Here is an 18,757-nt window from a genome sequence, read left to right as displayed (position 1 = left end):
TTTTAGAGGTGTCCAATTACAGTTTTTTAGCGTCTCTGTAAGCTTGCAGGGGTTAAGTTGCTTTTTATTTCTTATTTGTAGCATAATGGGTTGTTTAACTTGTATTGTTTTCTTCCTGACCAGATAGGTGGGAAAATGATCACTGAGGCTGTCTGGTAGACAACCTGAGAGTGGGTATTGGGCTGGTCTGTTTGTTAGCATCCAGTATAAGGTGGACTGCCTGTCTGAGGTTTTATTGATTCTTGTTGGTCCTTTGATGAGTTGAGAGAAACCATGTAGGTTTACATGTCTTTTGGGCTGTGTGGAATTGCAATCTAACCAGTCTAATTTAAGGTCACCTATTATAAGTGTTTCTTGAGGTAGGTTATTGCAGCACCAGTATAGTAAGTGTCTCATGTTTACTGGTCAGAATTCTATGTATCAGAGACTGCAACAAATGTATCTAACAAACGATGAGTGTCTGTAATACAAGTACTAGGCTTTTGAACGGCATTCACATATTTGTCTTGCTCTTTGAACATCAGATACAAGGATAAATTTCTATAGAACATTCTTAAGTCAAGCAGTACTTCAGCTAAACATGATCTCCTTCACAGGAATAAAAGAAAGACCTTTACTCAACACACTGATTTCATCACATGTAAGTGTTACAGAAGAAAGATTAAATACTAAATTATTCACTTCTTGCTGTGAGTACACTTCCTGGGAGGTCTCTCCACTGATGGTTGTCTGTAACATATCCTTCCTCTCCTCTATTGACGTCGAGATCTCCCTTGTCTGAAGTTTTTTGCAATAGGAAAAGGCTCAGGGAGTGAAAAAAGAGGGGGCATGTCAACACTGGGAATAGTGGATGCAGCTGATGAAGCAGTAGCAGTGTTAACATTACTAATTGATGGTGCATTGGGTGGACCATCAATTAGTCAACATCTAGCAATGTTCTTTGAACTATCAGGTGTGCTGGGGCACTTGTGTTTTCTGTTACTTACTTTCGGTGGAGCAGGTCCCAAATACTCATAACCATTTTAGCTTTGTAAGTCACAAAAAAGTGAACTGAGATCTAACTGGTCTTGAATTTAAAAAATGTGAGTTGATAAATTCAGTTTTCTTACCAAGACTTATTGGTTTTTCATTAACACTGTAAACAGTATGAAGGGGCACCATCTCTCCAGCTTCTGGTCAAGGTATTCCTTGTTGATGACATTCACATGCTTCCAGTAGTTCCCTACCCCTGGACGTCTAGTCTCCAGCACTATACAGCTTTTCAAAAAAACAAAAAAAAGGCTATCTGCATTACTTGTTCTATACAGACAGAAAACTGTTAAATTCTTATTAATTATTTTGTCTCTTTTCAGCTCCCATACCTGACTTTTAACTTTTGAGAGCCACAGCGACATGTGTTGTGATTCCCTCCCATCACCCCTGTGCACTTCATACTGTTTCTCATTTGGCCTGCCTTGATGAATAATCTACCAAACAGAGGCAACAAGCAGAGGAATAACTAAGTAAGACATAAGGAAGCAGCAGTAGGACCCTGTACTCTAGAGATTCCATCCATCCATAACCCTCTTTGTTTCCATTTTTGCATATGGGGTCAGGGTGTCACATCAAAAAGGATCGTGATGCAGAGCCAAAGTTTACAAACTGCTGGGTGACTAGCCCTGCTGCGGTTGTTCTAACACACACACATGCACACACACACACACACACACACACACACACACACACACACACACACACACACACACACACACGCACACACGCAGGCATGCACACACGCACACACACACACACACATGCAGGCACACACACACACACACACACACACACACACACACACGTGCACACCCATGCCTGCAGGTATTTGGAGTGATCAGTCCACCTACTTCATGTCTTTGGAATGTGGGAGGAAACCATAGCATCTAGAGAAAACCCACATGAACACAAGGAGAACATGCAGACTTTGCATAGAAGACACCCCAGCCAAGAAAAGAAATGGAGAATTGCTGAGGAGACAATGCTATCCGCTGTGTCACTCTTCCTTCTTCTTGTACTCTAGAAAATCGGCCACTTGTGTTCTTATTTCTTAGTTTCTGTACCCTCCCTTCCTGAACAATGACATTATCAGGGTTGTAAGGGCTATATAGGTACTGTGTTATTTAAAACACAGCTAAGCATTAACATTCCCATAAGCTTTCTTGAGTGTTGTTTTAACTTGGTCACAAAGATGGTAATGGTGAAACAGAGAACGTCTTTCTCTGCATGACGGATGCATCTTTCAAAATGTTCCATTTGATGTTCTGTTTTCTTAACTGGTAATACTGTCTGTACTGATAAGTGGTATTGCTAGTAAGGTGGAACTGCATAGCATATGCATTATGAAATTGCTGACTTAGTTACTGAAATCTGGAAAGGACTAGAGTCATGTTTTTGGTACAGTATTTTTAATTGCACAGATTGCCAGTTTCATTGCTGTTTTTTCCTGTAGTCTCTTGATCATGAGAAGAAGTCCCTGTATGAGCTGATAGTCACCGTTGTGAATGAAAATGAGCTAAACACTTCCATGCCTCCAGCACCAAGCACTGCCATCATTATCGTCACAGTGAAAGATCTGAATGAAGAGCCGGCATTTCTGGAGAACCCCAAAATTGTCAAAGTTCCTGAACATTTAAAGAAGGGCTCACACATTACAACCTACACGGCCAGAGACCCAGATTTTGATCCACAAACCCTGAGGTCAGTAACCATTCTTTTATAAGGCACAGTGTGTGAAGAAATAACCAGGGAATTGTTATGGCTAGGCTTGTATAGGCCCTAGTACCAACCTATGAACCTATGAACCACAGTAAAAACAGTGGCATTTGATAGTTTTTGCTTCTGGCATATGACATACATTATCAGTTAGATTTTGCTGGTAATGAATGGGAAACTCCTCTCACCAGATGGTTACAATTTAACACTGAATTCACACATTGCAGTTTAAAACTGCTTTAACACATCAGCATGGCATTAGGGAGGCTCAGTTTTGTAAAATGTATGTTTCTAATCTGTTGTTTTTCATAAGTTGCTTGTTCTTATTTCCAAGTGCCTAGATTAAGTTCTTTTAAGCAGTAAGCTGGGGGCAGGTCATACTTAGGTACAATGCAGGCAGATTACCAAAAGCAACAGGTTGATTTTTCCTGACTTCAAGCACTGATACCCATCCTTTGCTAGTCATCTAATAAAGTACCCCTGGAGGAGTGAGGGTCAGTGTCACAACCAATGAAGCCATAATGCTATGCAGGGTCAGTTTTTTTAAGAATGCCATTCCCACCCATTTCAACCAGTGCAATATGGGCAGTGATGTCAGGCTTTGGTGTGCTCACATTAGTATAGGCTTATGTCTGTACCACTTTCGCCATTGATGCCACCACCTGCAAGCTTCATATCTGTTCTGGAACCAGGCTTCAGTGCAGAAAACATGTACTCATTCTCCCAGAGAGAAACAGAGTGGGAAAAGAGCTGGTCATCAGCCAATGAAATCTTCTCCTTCTTTTGATAGCCACCTTTCACCCAAGCTGCTAACTGAACCCTGTTACTGGTGCTGCAGATGATAACTCTCCTTCATTGCCATTAGACTTACAGCAACCAATTCATCTGTATTAAAACTGTACAGTGATTGGCATGCCCTCATAACAGAAGTCCATGTGATGTGCGACCGAGTACAGTGTGATGCACTTTGACACCACAGCACTGTCATGTTCATCAGAATCACAGTATCCACAATAGTAGGATTAACATAAGATTAATCCAGGTCACCCTGTATGAATTGCAGAAGGAGTCATTACTGGGCAGGCACATTGTGGGCGCTGCGAAGAGCACTTTTGGCTGACATCAAAGATTGAAACAATACTAATTTCATGAGCTTTAATCATACTATGACTTAGGAATGGGGTCCATTCCTGTCATGGTATTAGAAACCTAAAAGATTTGGAGAAATTAAAAAGTAGGATTAAAGGCTAGACAGAGAGAGAGAGAGAGAGACCCTGATAGCACCTGATAGAGCATGAGTTAGCCAAAAAAATCTGGTGTGGGAGGCACTGTAGGTGGACAGACTTCAGAGTACAATAAAAAAAGTATTCAGTAAATAGTTCCAGTTTCCTTCCAGTGTTTTAATCATTACTTCATTAATGACAGTGGTGGATGTAGGGATACTACTATGTGTTGAACAAACCAAGATATTGAGCTTAAGCACCAACGTTTGCAGTAAAATAGATTTAATATGTAAGATACATATTGCTTTAAGCCTGCACACTAGTGAAAGAAAGACCACTGACTGCAGAATCACTCAGAAACACCTTCTCACCATGCACTTAACAGATATACTTGTTTAAATGCAGGAAAATGAATATTGCACTGTTTTAATACAAGGTGGTATGAATAGTACCAAAATGTGCTGATTCTAGTATATGCACTGTTTTAAAGTTCAGACCCAGGTTGTTGACTCATAGCAGACAGCATGAAGACTAATCTTATTCATTTGATGTTTTTAAAATGAGAAGGTGAGCTGATTTAGACTGGACCTTTTCAGTCATTACTCGGCCACAAGGAAAAATAATGTGCATTTAGTGTTGGACAGTGTGTGTAACTGAAATGATAGACTGCACGTCTGGTTGACTATCTATAAGAGAAACGATAGCAAATGCACAGGTGTGTATACTCTGTTGTGTGATCTCAGGAAGGCTGACTGTATGTTTTTGATGTGGGTGGGTATTTTTGTATTTAGGACCCAGAAAGGGTTTGCAGTGTGTTTAAATATGTAGGATAGTTCTTGCATTTACATTGTTGACGTCAGTTTAGTGCTGGTATTACTGGTTATTTCTTCAGTTTAATTTAATGCTGGTAATGCTGGTAATGCCAGTAAGGTATTCATGCCAGAAATTACTTTTATTGATCCTTGTCAGTATTACTAGCGTTGGAGATAGTATGTGGTGAGAAGGTGTACTGGGGGAATCTCTTAGTTATTAAAGGGGTCAGAGATGGCTGAGATTGGGTGTACCAAGGATGGAGAATATGCCCTTTCACCCTACTGCAGAGGTAGCGTTGTTGCCTCACAGCAAGAGGTTCTCCCCATTCGATTCTGGGCTGGAGTGTGGGGAGTGCCTTCTCTGTGGAGTCTGCATGTCCTCCCCGTGGTTGGGGTGGCGTTTAAAAGACATGCGTAAATAGTTGTGCCTTCGTTGAAGGTTGGACATTGAGCTGGCACCTCAGCATTCTTGAAAATCTACTGCCAGTCACTAACGGACCGGAGTTCTGCTGTGGCGACCCCTAACCGGGAAAAGCTGAAAGACAAACAAGAAACAACCCTGTTGTGCAATCTATGAGATGGTATTTAGAATTACTGGGAAGGGAGCAGTAGAACTAGTCCCCCACAGTAAAGCAGGTTTTATTTTTTTCTTCTTGTTTTAGTGGGTTAAGTTTAAATGCACGTTTCTTTTCTTTTAATCAGTGTTTGTACTTTTAATTGTTGTTCATACTCACTTGTATGTGTATTCGGTGTTTTATACTGACTGATTTGATGGTTGCTGCTTTTAGCAAACAACCAGGATATATTCAGGACATTATATATTAGGTAACTGAGCAGTGTCATACAGGTGTCATTAATCCATTTAACAGGTAAGCCATATACATTATAAAGGACAATTAAATATTTTGGAGCAATGTAACTATTGCAGAAGTGATTTGCATATAGAAGAGTAGAACAGGTAGCCAGTTATGCTGAGTGAAGTAGTTCCCCTACATATTGTATGTGCAGGTACATAAAGAGGCATGCCTTTGCATTTTCAAGTTATGAGATGGTTACTAGCTTGCAGTGTCTTATCTAAACTATATAATACATTAGAACAATTGATTAAATAACTGATTAGGTAGGTAGCAATATTTATAGTAGAAAAGTAATTCAGAACATGGAATAAGGCAGAAAGTTTGTTATGAACATTTATTTTTTAGCAGTTAGACTAAAAAAGGAATAATTTCTTATTTGTTTGGGTTAGGCTAATAAGAGCCAGGGAGCATGAATTAACAAGGCATTCATAACATCAAATATCCTTTTCTAGCCACCACAAAAGTTATGTTCGTATTTGGCTTAAATCTTGACTATAAATCATTGTGAGGTACACATAACAATAATAGTCTCAGTTTCATATAATCCCAAACTGTCTGTTGTCTGATCTGGAATTCCAAGTATTCATATGAGCTGCAGAACCTCGAAATGTTCGTTTTCATAATATTTTTACTATAAAACAATCTTTGCTTAAAACTAAGTAAAACATTATTTTGTAGTCAGAGGAATTTGAAAATATTTGACCCATTTGTTGTTGAAGATAAACTGGACAAGAGAAAAATGAGCAGAAAACATGTAACGTGACAGGTAAGCTTAAGCAGGCCATCTACTTGCTTATGGCAGCAGGAACAAATGTAATCATATCTGTCAGGAAAACAATGATCAGATGGCTGCCTAACTCACTTACAGTAAAACAGTCTAAAATTTTGAAACTCAAATCACAAAAATTACTCACATAAATGGTTCTTCAATGATATCAGGTCACATGGAACACGTACGTGCTACTGGTTACATATACAGATACTCATAAGGTATGTCTGTCTACCGCACTTGTGAGGGAGAGTGACTTATTGTCATAAATACATGAACAGGAATTTGTTCATACTAGGGAAGAAAGAATAAAAACAAGAAAGAAAGAAAGAAAAACTCTGCTGTATTTTATATAACCCTTTTATATATTTATTTATAAATATATAAATATATATATATATTATATGTATTTTATATAACCCTTTTATATATTTATTTATAAATATATATATATATATATATATATATATATATATATTATATGTATTTTATATAACCCTTTTATATATTTATTTATAAATAAATATATAAATAAATAAATAAATATATATATATATATATATATATATATATATATATATATATATTATATGTATTTTATATAACCCTTTTATATATTTATTTATAAATGTATAAATATATATATATATATATATATATATATATATTATATGTATTTTATATAACCCTTTTATATATTTATTTATAAATATATAAATATATATATATATTATATGTATTTTATACAACCCTTTTATATATTTTATATATATAAAAGGGTTGCTGCATTCCATGTTTTAAATCTTTAAATCCATCACACTTCACAAAGAATGCTCCCTTACTTTGGGCACTTGACAATCTGGCAACCATTCTGTCAGTGTTATATATGAAACGACTAAACAAAAGAGAACATTACCCAGACTGCTGTAACATGATTAGTTTTCACATCAATGCTTTTGCATACAGCTCATTTAAAGTATTACAGATTTCAGATACTGCAAACATTGTAACTTCTTTAGATTAATTCACAATTCTTGATGACTCCTGCAAGTCATAGTACAGTGGTTTCCATTCTAGTGAATTTGAGTTTGTCAAAAAAAAAGTCTACAAAACTTTAAGGGGTGTCACTGCATGTCAAATTATATGTCAAACATTAACAGGTGCATAAGCATAAGGATAATAATAGAACTATATATTAAATATTCATTAAAAAAACAAAAGCAAGTCGCTGTTGTGGCACTTACCATCCAAGACCACTTAGTTGCATCTCATTTCTGTCATCAGCTGTCACATATTTTGGCAGCCAGCAGTGCTCACCCTACAAATTTCATGGCAGCCATTAGTTTAGCAAAATGGAAAATATGGCCTTTAAGATTAGTCTTTTGGCTGATCATGGTGAGTTTGGCAGTGTTTCACTGAAAAAGAAACAAAGCAACTCACCTTTATATCTTCATTCAGCCACTTCTTTGTTAACAGCCCTTGTTACATGACTCCTATATCATACAGTCTGCAACCATTTGTTATACTGCAGTCCTGAAAGACATTTTCATGTAACATTTGACCGTCCCTCCAATGTGGTATTTATTTTTCTGATATTTGTCAAAATGATGAAGGAGAGTAAAGAAGGTGATTTAGCAAAATGTCTTCATTTGCTGACAAACAAAGCAAATGAAAGTTGAAGCAGTCTCACAAAATCCTAGACGTCATAAGCTGACCACAGAATAAGAATAATTTCTTCTTATAAAACACACCTGGTTGATGTGTGTTGGGCTTCATGAAAATGTTTGTTGGGGCTCTTGAGCTGAGTTGGGCTTTATGAAATTTTTGGTGGGCCTTTAAAGTCAAAAGGGTCATGAACAGAAGTGATTGGGGTGAAGGTTTAAAGACACTTACAGCCAGTTAGTAGGCTAAGTATTGCTACATGCATAGCTGTAGTAGATTGGTAATTGATGGCACATTTATATCCAGTTAGTAGGTCTGTAGCACTTTTGGCCTCTTCATGTCTTTCATATAAAAATAATAATAATAATTACAATGTTGGTACTATTTTGGTCTAATTGTACATATACCAAGACAGTGACCTAAGTTATATTTTCCTTTCTTTGTTAAATGGGAAGTACCAGCAAAGTTAGTTTTCAGTGTTCCTTGTGAGCTTTGCCCTAGTAAAGTGGAAGCTTAGAAATGAACAAGATTTAACTGTAGTTTGCAGGAATCAAGCCTGTTAACTGAAGGATACAGCATCTACAGTATACACCTAGCTATATTACACACACCAAATACTTATCATTTACCGAGCCTAAAATAACAAATGTTTGATTGCCAAAACTGCTGTATCTGCAATTTCTATTTGCACCTTCTCATTGCACTACTGCTAGTGGTCAGTCAAAGGTGTTCCCATGCCAATTTGTTCATATAGAAAAGTGAGTCGCATATCTGTAGGAATGACAGAACTTTGTTCAGGTCAGATCTCTGTACAGCAGTCAGTATTCTGTAATAGTATAGATGTGTATGCCTAGCAAGTACTCATCTAATGGGACAATGCAGGTCTAAGTCACTTCTCCGTAAAAGAATGCTTAACGTGGTGGTGGTCATCGATGTCAAACCAGTTACCTTACTATCGCACTAAAAGACAAGTAAAACATTACTTTGGTACATATGGCCATGTTTCTGGTGAAATTCATGGCCTGTAGATCTCAGGCACTGGTTTTACTGAGAAAACGGCAGAAAAAAAAACATACATGTGGCTGTCTTGTGTCTGCTTACTGCTTTGGATCTCTAAAATTTACTGATGGCCATGAAAGGCTGAAAAAATGGATTTCTTAGTACTGTTGATAACTGTTTTGTGGAGTTTCTCATTTCCCAAATGTAGAGCAACCATGGAGTAGATAAGTGTATGTTTGGGTGGATGGGGTGCAGAGGGGCTTGCCCCATGCAAAGACACGTGTTTCAAGATTTTTCATTTCCTTGCATGTGGATGAATGTGCAATCAAGCATTTACAGTGCATCTGTTGGTGTTCCAACATTTTTTAGTAGAAGCCTCAAGAGCTTGCATCTCTAATCAAAAGGAAATCAAACATTTCTCAAATTGCATATACAGGGCCATCCTACTCTTTCCCAGACTTGAGCATCATTGTATCCCCCTGTTGATGTTACAACATTTTTAGTATAAGCCACTAAAACTTGCATGTCTAACCAAAAGGACCTCAAACTCCATATCAAAGAACACTCTGACCTTATTCTACTAAGCCGTAGTTACATAGTTACAAAATCCTCACAGTTAACCATAGCCCCACAGCTTGCAACCAAACTCCATAGTAGAGTCTCCCGTTACTGTCCTTGCTCACAATCTCTTGTAGATCTACTACTCCACAGGCCTCTTTTGATTGGACATACTGAATTCTTGCAACAAAATTCTTGAGTTAATCCCCTTTCTGAAATCAGAATCTTCCAAGTCTGTTACGATCTGCTACAACCTTAAAGACTGCCTTATTACTTGCTTCACCTGAGCTGCATTCACTTAACTCTCACCCTTCTAGCTTATCTTGACAAAACTGCTATAGCCTTAGTGCAAAACCTGTCAATATTATTTACCGCTATGAGCCCCGACGTTACTGTGCGTGCATCACAACATTGTTATATGCTGTACCGTTATGTAAACATAATCATGTATTTTGTGATTCTTATGCCACATTTTTGTAAAGAATTATGGTATGCTATTTGTATCTCTGATCTGTTTATAACAATCTGTATTTTTATGATTCATCTAGACTGTGCCTGCAAATTGTCATTTGTGATCAGTGCACTACCCTGGTAAACAAACCATCCATCCATCCATCCATCCATCCATCCATCCATCCATCCATCCATCCATCCATCCATCCACAGCCCCTTTTCCCAGTATTGCACATGGGGTATGGGTATCACTTCAAAAGTGACAATCATTTCAAGCCAAGGTTTACATTGCCGGGTGGCTAAGCCCTACTACTGTAGTTCATCCACACTTGTACACACACTCACACTTATGGTCAATTTAGAGTGCCCAATCCACATGCTGTGTGTCTTTGGAATGTGGGAGGAAACTGCAGCACCCTGAGGAAACCCACGCAAACACAAGGAGGACATACAGACTCCACAAAGAAGGCAACCCAGCTGTCAATTGAACTGGGGAGCCTCTTGCTGTGAGGCAACAGTGCTATCCACTGTGCCACTGTGCTACTGTGCCGCTCTGATAGATTAATAAATAAATTATTACTGACCTGTTTTTTTGTCACTTAAGCACTGCACCATTTTTCAATATCTTGTGTATCTTAACAATGTGCATTTTGTATGTAAATTCCTGTAAAGAAAACAACAGTGATGTCCTATTTATATTAAAATATAACTTTTTTACATAATTTTATGTAATTCTCCATGTACAATGAGTCTGTCTGACTTGTAATTTTGAACTTGCTCTTTCCAGCCCAGGTGGTAGCTGAAATGCTTCTTTATGGATCCACCCACTAACATGTTTATCAAGCAAATGCATTAATAAATTACAAAATAGAATAAAATAAGATTAATATTTCTTGATAACCTGCCTTTGTTTTTTCCTAGATACCCTACAGGTTGTTTTGAAGAACAATAAATATCAAATAACATGGATTTTGTAGCTTTCTGGTTAATATATGTAATTTATTTGAAGTGATATAAACACAAGAGAGTAAAAAATGAATGTTTTACATTTCTTTAAGCACTCCAGTTCCTCACTCAGCTACAGCCCAAAGCTAGCATGATAAATAAAATACATAAGGCAGTTGTAGCTGAAAAACTTTGTTCTGTACAGATTCTACAACAGAAATCTGTTTAGTTAATATATATATAAAATGACAACATTATTAAAGCATCTGGTACAGGCACTCTTCATCAAAACAACTTTAGTGGCTAAGAGCATGCATGAGCATGCATGCACACACAAACACAAACTCAGAACAAAATGACTTTTTACTTACGTTGCACTTCCACAGAACTTGTATAAACATCTTTATTTTACCCATTTAACTTAGTGAGACAGTTTCAAACATATAAATGAAGGGCTGAAGTTAGCAAAATTTTAGTACCTGAGAAAGAAAAAATGCAGCAGGTGTAACAATATATTTCATTAATTCTCCATATACGATACAAGGCTGCATAGTTCTCAGGGTGTCTTGCAGTCACTGCTAATAACGTTATTAAATCTAAAAAATCTAACAAACACTAGTCCGATATGTTTACATAAGTCTTGTGTTCTTGGTTCTTTGACAAAATATCAGAAACTGTGAAATGTATGCCATGAGAACAGGGGTTATATTGATAGTACACCTGGAAACTTTACACCATCAAAACAGTGACAGAACTCACAATCCACATGGCCAGCCATTGCCTATTTCTATGTTGTCTGTGTTATATTGCTGATTAAATAAGATTTAGGAATACTCCTTAAACATGAACATAACACAACAGTGCTACTTTATGTTAAAACCCCTCATTCACCTCCCTTTTATACCTGTAAAAGAAAGGCTTCTAGCCCCCCCCCGACAAAGTATAATAGAAAGTAAGGTCTATCGACACAATGCAGATAATACTGTAATCACCCCCCATTACATAAACTGTTGCCCACATGTTTTGATGGTGGTCCAGGTTTAGAGTGTTGTTAAATGAAACTATCCCTGAAATTAATAACCAGACAACAGCGTGTGTTTGTGCAGGCAAAACAAATAACTTTGAAGCAGTAAAAAGGCTCACGTAGTGTATGTAGGTTAATCCTAAACTGGAACAGAGAACCAACAATAACAGATGTTGCCAAAAACCAGTCCACAAGTAATTCTTCCGAAAAACATAAAAGACGTTAAAAATAACAAAAGAGTACAGCTCTAAAACGCTGATGAAAAATTACAATAGTAATCCATCTAAGTGCAGTTTAGTACTTTTGTCCCTCATAGACTAGGGACTTCATCAGAACTGTTAGTACAAGCATTAACAAGCCTTTATATAGTTTATTTAAAACTACCATTGAGGACTGTATTAATTAAGAAATTTAAAGAGACAGTACCATAAACACAACCCACACATACTGAAATTCTAAGGCATCTTACAATATATCTGTACAAGTATGTGCACAGAAAAACTTAACACCAACAAATTATGCTTAAAAATACTCTGTTGTGACAATAAATATATAATTTAAAATTAACTACACTAGGTTTACTTTATTAATAAAACCTTGAAATATTAATAAAAATAATACATCTCAATAAAACACTTTACATCCAAGAATTAATTAAGCTACAATAGGAAGGACACCAGATGTTGTGAGACATGCAACCGATATTTTTACATATTAAAACAGAAGAAGGTGTCCATAGAGTTCCCGATAATAGAGACAGAGTTAGAGGAGGGGAATTGTGCCAGTAGAGGACTAGTTTATATAAATTTGTGGACAAGTAGTAACAATTTTTATATTGGAAAGACCGAAAGTCAATTTCAAAAGTGTATATGTGTGCACACCCTGTCATCGCTAGGAGATACAGCAATAATGCATTATTTCAACATACACTTTCTTGTCTCTCCTTCAACAAGTTTTTATTTGGAATACTAGAAGTAGTTCTAAAAGTTTGAGAGGAGGTTCCTGTGAAACAGAACTGGAAAAGAGAGAGCTTATTTGGCAGTTCAGGTTAAATGCTACATTTGCGCCAGGGTTAAACAATCACATCTCCATTGTATCAATTTTAAAAATAAAAGTAACTGATTTATAATCAATTTACTTATGATAATGAAATAACATTCATGGAGTGGTTTACTTTGAGCACTTTATTGAACTTAAAGTGTTTTATTGAGTTGTATTATTTTTTATTTACATTCCAAGGTTTTATTAATAAAGTAAACCTAGTATAGTTAATTTTAAATTATTTATTTATTGTAACAACAGAGCATTTTTAAGCATAATCTGTTGGTGTTAATAAGTTTTTCTGTGCACATACTTCCATGGATGTATTGTAAGATGCCTTATGGAATTTCAATATGTGTGGGTTGTGTTCATGGTACTGTCTCTTTGCACTTCTTAATTAATCCAGCACGCAATGGGAGTTTTAATTAAACTATATAAAGGCTTGTAAATGATTTTACTAATGGTTCTGATGAAGTCCCACGTCTATGAGGGACCAAAGCACTAAATCATACTTAGCTGGATTACTGTTGTGATTTTTCATAAACATTTTTAAAGCTGTACTATTTTGTTATTTTTAAAGTCTTTTATAAAGTGTTTTTTGGAATAATTACTTGTGGACTGGTTTTTGGCGACATCTGTTATTGTTGGTTCACTTTTCTGGTTTAGGATTAACCTTGGTGCACTACGTGAGCCTTTTTTCTGCTTCAACTCTATCCCTGAAATTTTCATACCTTAGCAGCATTCAGTTAGAGGCAGCTCCCACCATTTATGAACTATGTAGGCATTGAAAAGGCAAGGACTCACTTCTGTGATTCTCTTGTGGACATATACTGCTAAACACAGACTATAAAAATACAGCTAGTGCAGCACAGAGAATAATAAAAATGCCATCTGCAGGTCATTCAGACCAGCTTTAACTAAGCCATCCCCAAAGGTTCAGTTTTAGACTGCATATTTATATTCTCTGAAACATTTATTTTTGTAAAAATTGCAAGTTCATCATAAAATAATTTCATTAGAATAATCATATCCTGAGAAAGTATGTACAGGTGTGCTATGTCTCGCACTGTTATCTATCTGGCCTCTGTTCAAACACATCAGCAAGTTAAAAAGAAAATAATATCTCCGTATAGCCATGTGAGTCCAAAAAAACGAGTTAATTTAATCAGCTTGTTGATGGAGTTACTAATGACAATTATGGCCAAAGCACTACCAGGTTCAATAGCCTAATCGAAACTAAACTAGAAATTTCCATGGCATGGGATATCAGAGTTTTGCATTCGTGGTCTAAAGCAGCAGTCATCCAAATTTAATAAATAAAAATAAAACAGGAAGACAAGCCTCACATTCTTATAGGCAGAGCTGATCAAACTCCTCTCATTCCACTTAACTGCAGCATAAAGCACTAGATATTAAAGTGGATATCAAAATGATAGGATGAATTACTTCACCCCTCCTGTACACACACGAAAGCATGGAGACCACGCTGTTCAAATGACAGACTGGACTACACATTTTCTACATTAGCTGTTTACAGTTCAAATCCTGAAGTCACAATACCTGTTTACTTACTTATTTATTTAATTTATATTCATTGACCAGCTAAGTGAACTGGTCTGAGGACCCTTTTCAACCATGACTGAGGCAAAGAAGCAAAGAAGGTAAATACAAGATACAACTTAAAACATGTACATTCTGATGAACAAGTAAAGTGACATACAGAAGCTGCAAATATATTTATATATATAGTGTGTCTATATACATACATATATATATATATATATATATATATATATATATATATATATATATATATATATATATATATATATATATATATATATATATATATATATATATATATATGGGTCTACTTTATATGATCAAAATGCCAGTAAACCAAACTTTAAAATGCCAAGACCACAAAAGCGAAAACTCACAATGCCGATATGTTAAAAGGCCGAAGTACACAAAACCAAAAGAATAACATTCTGACTTACCTCCCAGTTAACACAAACTAAGAACTCATACCATTGCAACAGTACACTATCATTTTAAAATACGAAACTACATACCTAACCTCACCTATACCACGCCTAGCAAGTAATACCTGCACAGCCAAAGAAAATCCTACTGAATATTCATGATGGTAGCTACAATACCAACATGTATATTCATTGCAGAATAATAAATTCCGTAAATACAATTATTTATTTTAAACTTTTATGTTTTTGCAGGGAGGCTGTGTCCCCTGCCCCCCCATCTAACACTGAGATCACACAATAGTGTGGAAATTAGTGGATTTCCTGTTCCACTCAGCTGGCATAGTCGGCATTTGAAACTTTCAGTCTTCTGAACATTAGTATAGTGAAGTTTCACTCATGTGAAACTTCACTTTTGTGGTCTCAGTGTTTTAAAAGTCGGTTTACTGGCATTTTGATCATGTCATGTAGATACATATATGTATGTATGTATGTATATGTGTATATATATATATATATATATATATATATATATATATATATATATATATGTATAGGTTTACTATCATATAGTCGATCGCACAAAGTGTGATCAACATATGTGCGAACCTAAACTAGCATATCCGGAAATGCGAGTGCCACAATGTCGATCTTTGCAATAGCGAACAGTCACTGTTGTAAGGCTCAATATTATGGTGCAGATCACACTAAAGTGGGGACCGGGAAATGTACCCTTTCCATCACTGTACTGTGATCTTGGAATTTGTAAATATATATAAGTTGGGGGGGGGTGTAGCGGGACTTGCCCCCTGCAAAGAGTGTTCTCCACTGTTGAGCTGATGTGAGCATTTCAGTAAAGTCGACATTTTTGACATTTGACTTTACTGAAATGTTTAGTTCAGCATTTACTGTGTTCGGTGTTCTGATTTCCGAACATGTTGTTTGGACATCTTAACACTCGAACACAGTGCATTCGAGTATGTGATAGTAAACCATATATATATATATATATATATATAAATAAATGATGTACAGAGAATAAAAATACAACAAAGTTGGCTTTGTAGCTGTGGTGCAATGTACTTAAAGAACAGGGACGATAAGGGAAGATAAATACGCTGCCTTCCAGTTCTTGGCAAGCATGCCTATAGCCAATAGGTAAGGAGCAACATTTTTAAGTGAAGGGCACAAATGTATCGTACACCATTTTAGTGAGCTGTATCACTTCTTGAGGGTGGATAACGATATGTGAAGGCAGTCTCCAGGAAAAAAATCATTCCATGAGCATTTATGTCTGTATGTCCAAAGAACTGCTGGGCTGCACAGAGCACATGCTTCATGCTGGGCTGGTTCCTTTCATGAATCAGCTAAAGAAGTGTTGCCAATTATTAGGAGTACAGTAAGGAATAATTACAAAATTTATGTACTGTAATGCTTATTAGTTACATTGAACCAAACCTACCATCCAGCATTTGTAGCCATTTGAGCCATAGCTAGGGTGGGGCAAAGGGGGAGGCTTCTGTGATCAGCAGTGGCCTGAGGGGCACAAGTGGAGTAGCTTTCATTGAAGAAGCCATAATATTATTTACATCTTCTTAAAAGACTGCATTTGGTAGTTTAGTGTGTTAGTAACTTTGGCAAGGAAGTAACATTACTACAGTTACTAAAACAGTAGGCACCAGAAGAATTCATTTAAGAAACTGCAATATCATTAGTGCTGTTTCAAATGAACTAATTAATGCTTGAGCTGTCTACCAGTATACATACGAATACAAAAGAACAAACCCAAAAAAGAACAACACTGCGAGTACACCAATAAGTACCTCCACCTAGTATGAGCGGATAATAACAAGGCAACTGTTCAGCTGGTAGAACAAGCACACGACTTTATTAATACAAAAACGGCTTAAAACGGCTTAAAAACAGGTACTGAAGAAAAATAATAAACCTGTGTATTAATATGAGTTAAGCGCTTTCACCCAGTGTATCTGGGCTTCATCAGAACTAATTCACTATTAACATTGTAAGCTATTTTATGCCTTTAGGCGCCAAACTAAGATTTGAAAATTTAAAGTGACATTAACACAAACTCATATCTTTTTCACCAAAGTCCATAAATATTCATTCAAAAAACTTTTTATGTGAAAAACATATAAAAAAATATATACAAAAATATAATGAAGTATTAAATGGTATTGTATCGATATATGACACGTAATATAACAAAATTCATTGCTAGAGCATGTCCTGACAATTGTTATATATAAATAAATATTCTGTATTATAATAGTACGTAATATAATCAAATGATGACTGAATAATGTATATATTTGATTTTAAAATTCAATAATAATAATAAATATATAGTATATAATGATATAAATGATCTACCTATTTCTAAAATCTAAAAAATAAACTGAATGGATGAAATAAATAAATTCAAATGAATTGATTAATAGTAATATTATGTGACAATGTAGTCAATTAATAAAACTATATACTGTGAAGTTTTTATGATAAAAATATATATTTATAAAAATTGTTACAAATAGTTTAAAATGAAACCAAAATTGGTTTTACTGATATGTATTCATTTAAGCCTGGAGGTGTTGTGGCATTTAATAAAATTTGCCACCACGCTTCCTTGTAACTTAATAGGCTTTTACAGTCACCCCCCTTGGGGTCTGTCTTTATCACTTCCAAAATAGTAAATTTGAATTGATGGTCGATGCCTTCCTGTCAATATGTCTGTAAAGTGCATTCTTTTTGTCTTTAGTCTTTATACAATATGTATGATCATATATCCTTTTTCTGAAATTTCTCTCTGTTTTCCCTACATAAAAACCAGAGCACTTTTGACATTTACTCAAATAAACAACCATCTTGCTATTACAATTTCCTGTCTGACTTTTTACTAGATTTTTATGTCCATTATCTAACTGTATATGTCTCTCTTCAGAGATAAATTTGCATTGATTACAGGAACCACATTTTTTAGTCCACCAAGTGGTTGCCTTTTTTCCTTTTATGTCAATTTGCTTGTATTCCACTATTTGTTTAATGTTTTTCCCCATTTTGTAGATAAAATTTGGTTTACTACACACTATTTTTGAAAGAAGGATGTCGTCAGATATAATGTACCAATAATTGTTAATAATTTTTTAAATGTAGTCTGTAGCCATATTAAACTGTATTATGCAAGATCTATGAAAAGTTTCTGTGTTGTTACTAACATTAACTTGAGGTATATTAACCTCTTGTTCGTCCAATATATACTTACTACCTAATAAAGGTTTGTATTTAGTATTTCTGGCTTGAATAATATATTGAATAGTATCTTCCAACATACTGATCGGATATCCTCTCTGTATAAATAATTTCTTGATGAAGTCCAATTCTGCTAATAAGTATTCATCATCTAACGTCATACGTGCTGCCCGTACACATTGTCCCTTAAAAACATTTTTCTTTAATTTCTCTGGATGGCAGCTAGTATATTCCAAATAGTTGTTAGAAAAAGTGTTTTTCCTATATATAGTGGAATTTAATTTTTGCCCTTAGTATGTTATGTAGGTATCTAAATAAGGTACTCCTGTGTTGTTATACGAATATGTAAATTTCAAATATTCACTACTCCTATTTAAAAAGTTTAGAAACGATTCCAGTGTATTTACATCAGCCGCC

General features: G+C 35.6%; 1 protein-coding gene across 1 annotated transcript in view; it reads left to right on the top strand.

The window, feature by feature from the left end:
* Positions 1-18,757, top strand: part of CDH15 (cadherin 15) — a 394,116-nt gene that overhangs the window by 232,976 nt on the left and 142,383 nt on the right. Inside the window, exon 8 of the mRNA XM_044081834.1 lies at positions 2,486-2,733. Coding sequence (XP_043937769.1) covers positions 2,486-2,733 — 248 coding nt within the window. The remainder of the gene's footprint in view (positions 1-2,485; positions 2,734-18,757) is intronic.

Source organism: Protopterus annectens, chromosome 8.part1, assembly GCF_019279795.1.
Source record: "Protopterus annectens isolate FY-2018-M chromosome 8.part1, PAN1.0, whole genome shotgun sequence".
NCBI classification, from domain to species: domain Eukaryota; kingdom Metazoa; phylum Chordata; order Ceratodontiformes; family Protopteridae; genus Protopterus; species Protopterus annectens.
The sequence above is the reverse complement of the archived record's forward strand: the minus strand, read 5'-3'. Positions and strand labels throughout refer to the sequence as shown.